Genomic DNA, 7,919 nt, shown 5'->3' on the forward strand with positions numbered 1-7,919 from the left:
AGCCTCTTAATGAAAATATAGGAAACATATTTAGTTCCAAATGTATGTAATTGTGTTTTCACATAAATGGCTCAGGTTTCTGATGCTCAGGCTGAGTCACCATCCCTGAGCCATACACAGGGCAGGAGGGTCAGGGTGAGGTTCAGGGCGGTTGTCCCTGGCAGCTCACTGCTCAGCCCATAGGTGATCATGTCCCTTCTGGAGCTGGTTGTGCCTCGTTGAGGCTGTTGCTGCCCAGGGTCAGGACTTGGTCCAGAGCACTCAGCTGCATGTTACTGCCCTGACATCCCCAGCACCTGCCTTTGATGCCAGCTCAGAGCCTCTGCTGTGCTGGCTCCCTGCTCAGGCAACACACGTGCCCAGTGGGGACCACCAAACAGAGAGGTTTGTGTCCGGGCCTGAACCACTGGGGGAGGACAATGTGTACCTTGCTGGCAGTAATAAACTCCCACATCATCAGCCTACACCCTGCTGATTCTCAAGGTGAAATCTGTCCCTGACCCACTGCCACTGAACCTGTTCGGGACCCCAGATTTACGGATGGAAACCTCATAGATGAGGCGCTGTGGGGACTGGCCTTGTTTCTGCAGGTACCAATACAAATAGGTGTTTCCATCTCTGTATAGGAGGCTTTCACTGGCCCTACAGGAGATGGAGGCCGGCTCTCTGGGGGCAATGGACAGGGACAGTGGGGTCTGTGTCAGCACAATATCCGCACTGGATCCTAAAATAATGAGAGATAAGTACAGTTTACTTTGACACATTATAAGCCATTTTTATGATTTTAAGTTTCATTTACATTAGGCTAAATCATATTTTGTGATTGGATTCCTACTCTAAATATATCCAATTTCCATGGATAACCCAAGAACTGCAGAGCACAGAGTAGCCACATTTTTTTTTCAGCATGTCACTAAAACACTGTTTTTTGTTCTTTTTAATTTCCTCATAATTTTCACAGATCTCAAAATTAAATTCCCCTCATGGAGGGCAATCTCACTGCTAGCCAGATCACACATAGGAAGGAAGAGCACCCAGATAGCTCACCCTCCCCACCCCAATATCCCATCTCCTCTCCCCTCTATGCTATTACCTGGGATCCAGAGCATCAGCAGCCCCAGGAGCTGAGAAGGGAACCTCATTTTGAGAAGCTGAACTGCTGAATCCTAGTAAGTAAACACAGGCTCAGAGCTGACCTTTATGTCAGACTTCTAAGGCAAGGTCCTCCCCAGGGGACAATATGCAAATCCCATGGTGCCTGTGGCAGAGTGGAAAGAGCCAAAGGCAGGGTGCAGGTACATCTCTTGGAAGTGCGGTAACTTAAAATGGCTTCTGTGTTTAGAGGAAAACTAACAGAGACAAATTCCCTACTGCCTGTGTGGGAAGCAAGATCTTCCTGTGGTAATCATGATCTGTGACAGGACACAGTGCTCATAGCCCTGCCTTCTGAGAAAGCTCCAGAGACCCTGATGATAGAGGCATGTGTGTCCAGAGTCCATTTCTGGTAGGTGAATGGCCATCTTGTTTGGATTCCTGTCAGCTAATGTCCAGGAGGAAACTGGTCCCATTCAAACTCCAGCTGATTGGCCAGCAATCTCCAAATTCCAGGATGAACTAGAGTCTCTGGGATCTGCTGTTTCCAGGTTAATGGTTTAATACAATTTAATAATGATTTAAAATGAAATAAACTCACCCTGGGACCTTGTGACTTATCTACTCTTTGAGAAGCTGAAGCTGAGAAGAACGCTACAGGTAGAGAATAATCTCAAACTTACAGGAGGAGAACTCCTAGTCCTGCAGCAGAGCATAGGAGAGAAGACAAAATGTTATGCTTCAGGCAATAAGTATGAAGTTTGTGGTAACAGTTTGTTACAACCTGGTGTGTATCCTGCCATACTTCTCTCTCTCTTCCCAGAGAGACAGATAGATGGATAGATAGATAAACAAGACTGACAGATGATAGACACATACCTACCATTTGGTGCATATTAGATAAGGTAAACACACACACACACACCCCATATCAAAAAAGAGATTTCTTAAGTCAACATGTTCTAAGAGGAAGGACAGAATAAATAATGTTTCCATATCCCAGAAAGCAATGTTTCCCCTTCCCATTCAGAGGCTTCCTCATCATGTGTAAGCGGTTTCTGTTAGGGGTCTGGTTCCTTGTTAGTTCTATGTGAGAAGTTGTTGCCTCTCACTTGGCTTTTATGTTCAGCATGCGCAGCTCTGAGTCTGTAGTTCACAATGAGATTCTGTAGGTGAGAATAGCAAGGACTGGGATAAAACTTCTAATAATTTGAGGTCACCTGTACCTATGACGGACATTTTCTGATGTCTCGGGTGAACCACAGTCACTGTGGAAGGGGGTCCGGGGTCAAAGTTGCTTGGGGCATCAGTTTACCAAACATCCTTCTTTAAGGTTGGGACATAACCTGATGATTCTGCCTGTGTCAGTCTGATGTAGGATTTAGTCAATGGTTGGTGAGAATTTGTGTCAAAACCTCAAAGTACATGACAACTCAAGTCACTGTCGGGCAAACAAAATCCTGGAGAAACTGAAGGAATAGAATTTGTAGTTCTGTTAGATCTCAGGTAATTCAAGTCTAAGTTCATACTGAATTGAAGAATTACTGAATACATGCAAGGCCAGGCAAGATTACACAACAAATCTCGGTCTGAATATCTTCCAGGATATCCTCCTAGAGTGCAATTTTGTACCATAGTTGGAAGAATGATTATGTAACAATGGTAGCGTTAGTAAACCCTGAACTCTATGGAGGGACTTGGGTGCTGATGACAAGTTGTGATAGAACTAGGACTAATAGCCCATGTCCTATATGGTACTAGTTGTCATTTTATTTAATCTTTCATGTGTTTTATCTCTCTCTTTTTTAAAAGATTTTATTTATTTATTTGACAGACAGACATCACAAGTAGGCAGAAAGGTAGGCAGAGAGAGAGGAGGAAGCAGGCTTCCAGCTGAGCAGAGAGCCTGATGTGGGGCTCGATCCCAGGGTCCTGGGATCATGACCTGAGCCAAAGGCAGAGGCTTTAACCCGCTGAGCCACCCAGGTGCCCCCATGTGTTTTATCTCTTTATCTTTTCTTAGAGTACTAGCCAAGAAATCCTGAATCTTACTCTTGAAAATGCTGGAGTGATTCAGAAAGTTAAACCATTGGAAATGAAAAAAAAAAAAAAAATCAGGAAAAAAAGGAAAAATATAAGATAATATTATAAATCTTAAAATGAGTTTGAAAACTATTCATTACACATTTAAATTAAGAATCACAATATCTAACACTGTGTGTCAAATATACTAAAGAAAATCAGAATCACATTACCCAATATCATATGCGAAACCTCAATGTGTGGAAATTTGGCTGAAATTTATTCATCCATCATGTTTATTTACTGTGCATCAGTTTTGAAACTATGTTTTTTATAATGTATTTCTAAGAATGCTTGAACTTCAAAAATATTACTATTTCTTACAAAGCATAACATGAAAATTTTAAAAGTCTCCTTTTGTGTTTGGTTGTTTATCTCATAATTTCTTGCCCTGAAATACCTAAAAAATGTAAAACTTTTTGAAAGTTCTTTCTTGACAAAAAAGGCTTTGAAATTTTTCTCTGCTACCTGTAGACTGAAGAAAGACTGTTCCTAATTCCTCAGAGGAGTCGTTATCTCCTGTGTCTGTAGGAACTTTGTTGTACCCTGGACAATAAAAGTGACTTCATCAGCGTTGGTCGCTGCACACCACACAGAAATCACCAGCATCTGTAAGGGATATAAGAAGAACCTTCATGAGGTCCAGGTAGGGAACAGGACTCTAGGAATCTCTAATCTTGACCACCATCACCTCAAGGAGCAAGGACTTACAGAGGTGGGTTTCGTTGCGTTTTTGTCTCTTTGCCGGGGACGTTGCTTTGGAATCCATAAAACGGGAAGCCACTGTGTCAATTGTGTCCCTTGGGAGGATTCTGTTGCTGCTTTGGTTATGTGAGTCCATTATTCTGGGGTCAGGGTGTGTGGGTGGGGAGTGTGATGCTGTTATACATTCTTCAGAACTCGATCTATACATTTTCTCAAGGCAAGCAGCTCAAACTTAAAATGCTTTGGTGAAGTTGAGAGACAACAGACCTGTGTTCTTACTGAGCCCAAATGGAAGTTCTCTCTGCCACCCAGCAGAGGGAGTGCCCCCCAAGAGTTTGCTGAATAGATTTTTGGGACCTGTGACTTAAATGGGTCACCTTTTCTAAATAACTGCAAATATTCACCCACGAGAGGATGAACTCACAGAGAATAATTTTGGCTCCAGGTGGTTCCCATATATATGCGAATGTGTTAATCTTCTGACTTTATTAGTTATTTGAAAACCCTGATCTCCATATACGTAATCTGAATTCCTTACCAATATTGCCATTTCTTTTCTTTGCACTTTTTGGAATAAGTAAATAAGTAAATAAATTTTCTAGAACTGAGATTCATGTGAGTCCTTTGAAGAAATGGGAGCAATGTCTTATGTTGGATGTGAAGGTTATTCCTGCATCAATGCTAATCCTTGGGCAGGGCTCCCAGTCACCACACTCTAATAAAGGAAAGTGACACAGAAGTTCCCTTTCACCACAGGCCACCTCATAAGCCCTCATTTTAATAAACTCTTAACTCTGTGTAGCTGTTTGCATCCCCAACCCCAAAGTGTCTCCTATGAGGAATGGAACTTCTGTCCTGAGGAGTTCTCATGAAGTCCTACAGCTTTCTTGTCAGTTAAAAAAATATTCTTCCACTGCTTTAATTTGAGATGGATTGTTTCTTTGTCTGTGTGTTTGCTTTTTCTCTGTGGAAAGATTGTATAATTGTCTCCTCCACCAGAGCACTGCCTTCCCCCCATGTGTCCTTCTAACAGAGAGCTTTCTCATCAGGGCAGAGAGAACACATTCTGAGCTCAAGCCTTAAGCCCTGAGTTCCTTAGGGAAAATAAGGAAGCAAGATTTTCTCAACACATCTATGGCAAAACCTGAGTCCTGGGGTGTGCGTATATTCCTCATTTGTAGATAATCACAAACAACTTTCCGACAAGAATATGCCAATATACATTTCAGCAGCAACACGTGAAATGTCCACTAGCTCTTCAACCTCACCACAACTTAATCTTGGCAGTTTGCTCAACATTAGCCTATCTGGTTATGACGTAGCAACAACACAGTGAGATTTTCATGGGCAGTTCCTGCATTACTGATCAAATTTGCCCCCTTTGTATGTAATTACTTAGCATCTTTGCACAAATAATTGCTTATTGTGGCTCTTTTTTCCCCCTTACTTGTACTAGTTATTTTTCTAGGCTTATTAGAAGCTATTTGATGATTGTATGTGTTGCAGATATCTGGGGCTTCCCTGGTTTGATCTGTGTCCTAACTGAGGCAGATCTCCCACCAGAGCACTGACCCAGGCATTGACATGGGCTCAGGACAGCAGGGTGGGCTGCAAAGGGCCATCTGGGCTTCCAGCTCCCAAGACGATTCACTTCCCCATCTCTGCCCTTCAGCAACCCATCTCATGGCAGAGGATGCCGAGGGCTCAGCCTGAGGGAAGGGTTTCTCTCCTGTGTCCTCTTGCCTTACCTATCACTTAAACTCCTCCAGATGGTGTTTGGCACAAGCCCATTGAGAAGAGAACGGAAGCCATTCAACTCTCGCTTTCCCAACCTTTATGTACATTTCAAGGAAGCAGTTTTATCAATGCTACTCCAACTTCCACATAAATGGTCATCACAGCAGGAGTTAAAGCTTACTGACAGTCAGACATTATCCACCCAAAGGCCCTGATATTATCAGAGAAGTCCCTGAAGTTACCCAATTTGGGCTGGGGACAAAGCCGCATTGCTTATGGAAGTGTGATATTGGCCTCATTCACTTAACTTCTCTCTGTCTCAGTTTCCATGTCTTTGAAACTGTGACAACAATGGTTCTGTTTGCAGTTTAAATGAAGTAAGGTATTTGGCACTCTATCAAACACATATTTTATTTTTTATTTTATTATTATCACTACTGTGTTGTGTTCCCATAATCATGGTCATCATAGGTATATTGAGGAACCTCATAGAGAGACACATGGAAGATAAACTTAGAACTAATCCAAGTATGTCTCATTCACAGTCACCTTAAGATCTAGGGATGTTTTTCAGCAACCAACTCACAATTCCTAAACATAGAATTATTTTGTCTTGATCTATACTAATTGCTCATGGGTTCCATCAAGCCTACCAGACCTGTGCATTGTGTTTTTTTACCATCCAGTATCAAAACCTCACCCAAAAGAGGTTAAAACATCATGGGTTGTTCTTCTTTCTTTCATAATCCTTATATGATCTTTTTCTTCTTTTTTGTAATTCTTTAATACTTGACCCATGACTCACAGGAAAGAAAAATTACCCCCCTCACGTTGGGGGACCTGCTGTAGGATACTTTCAAGTTTCTGGGCCTCAGGCCTCTATAAAATGTCACACTGAAATATATCCCAGGGTAGTATTTTATAAAATGAAGAATTTTATCTGTTCATGGGCTAAGGAATTAGTATCATGATTATATGTTTTAATAATAAAAGCTAAATTAATCGATTAAAACAGAGTATAATATAATAAAATAGAAAACAAAAGTATGTTGTATGCATTGATGATAAGAATAGCTTCATGGATATTTTCTCTATTAGACACATATTGTGTAATGTGTGCAAAGATGATCCAAAAATAAAAGGGACACTGTCTTAAGCAATGCCTGAAATACACTGAGGCTTGCCCACTTTTCCTATTATGTCACAAGACTTCTGTACTATTCCTATGAGTGAAAAAATTAGTTGTGATGTATTTATGTAATAGTGAACTATTCATCAGGAAAAGAATGAATTATGGCCACACCAACAACAGAGATGAAGTTCAAACAACACATTGATCCTAAGAAGCAGGCAGCAGGCATCAAAACAGTACGTACTGTATAATTCCACTTATATGAAGTTCAAAAACAGAGAATATCTGCTCAATGTGGATAGAAAACAGAAGAGGGGTGGCCTCTCGTGGTATGTGTGTGGGGGGTGGGCATGGAATTGACAGGGAAGGAGACTGAGGGAGCTTTTGGGATGCTAGAGACAGTCTCTGTCTTGATCTGTTTTTAGTTGTACTAATTTTTTTTAAATGAATGTAGTTAAATAATGAGTAGAAATTATGGAGACAAAACAACAGATTCTTTTTCCGTCTTCTTCCTTTACAAGCACCGGCATGTTCTTCCTTTACAAGCACTCTGAGAACCCCTGATTTCTCCTCTCTAGAGGTTAATTGTGAGATGAATTGCGCTAGATGAATGAGTCCTTCGTACAGTATTCAATACATAGTAAGTCCTCAAGATTTCACTCGATGGCAGTTGACAGTGTAGTTGTTGATGTTTATTATTTTATTCGTGGTAGTCGCATTACAGTAGTAGTGTCTAAAGTATTAGTACTAACGTTCGTAGTACTAGTATTTGCAATACGAGTATTAGTCATAGCAGTATTAGTAGTATTAGTAGTGTTTGCTTGGATGTGGGTTCCCATTTTTTGCCTACTTCACAGAGTGTTTATCAGAGATATGATTCAAGGTCCATCCCGTGGATGCATTCTGTCGCAGGCCTGCAAGAGAAATTTCATTTTAGAATTCCTGCTGTTTGGGATTTCTGTCATCAAAAAGGGATCTTTCAAAGGATAAAATCCCTTGATCCTTGAGCCCTGCTAGCCCTTCCCCAAAGCAGCTCCTGCTCCAATGAAGAGACCACAGAGAAAATTCAGCTGCTGGAACCATCCTGAGCACAGCCCACTGCTCCCTCAGCCGTCCCCACCTAGCCCGCGGGTTGGGGCTATAGCACCGTGGGAGGAAGGATATAATCCTG

General features: G+C 41.6%; 1 gene segment (V, D, J or C); it reads right to left on the reverse strand.

The window, feature by feature from the left end:
* Window positions 1-461: 461 nt before the first annotated feature.
* Window positions 462-1,156, reverse strand: LOC111140013. The segment is given in 2 exon segments: window positions 462-724; window positions 1,094-1,156. Coding segments are annotated over 2 exon segments (312 nt in total).
* Window positions 1,157-7,919: the final 6,763 nt, after the last annotated feature.

The sequence above is a fragment of the Enhydra lutris genome, unplaced genomic scaffold (genome assembly GCF_002288905.1).
Source record: "Enhydra lutris kenyoni isolate GAN:26980312 unplaced genomic scaffold, ASM228890v2 scaffoldscaffold145, whole genome shotgun sequence".
NCBI lineage: Eukaryota > Metazoa > Chordata > Mammalia > Carnivora > Mustelidae > Enhydra > Enhydra lutris.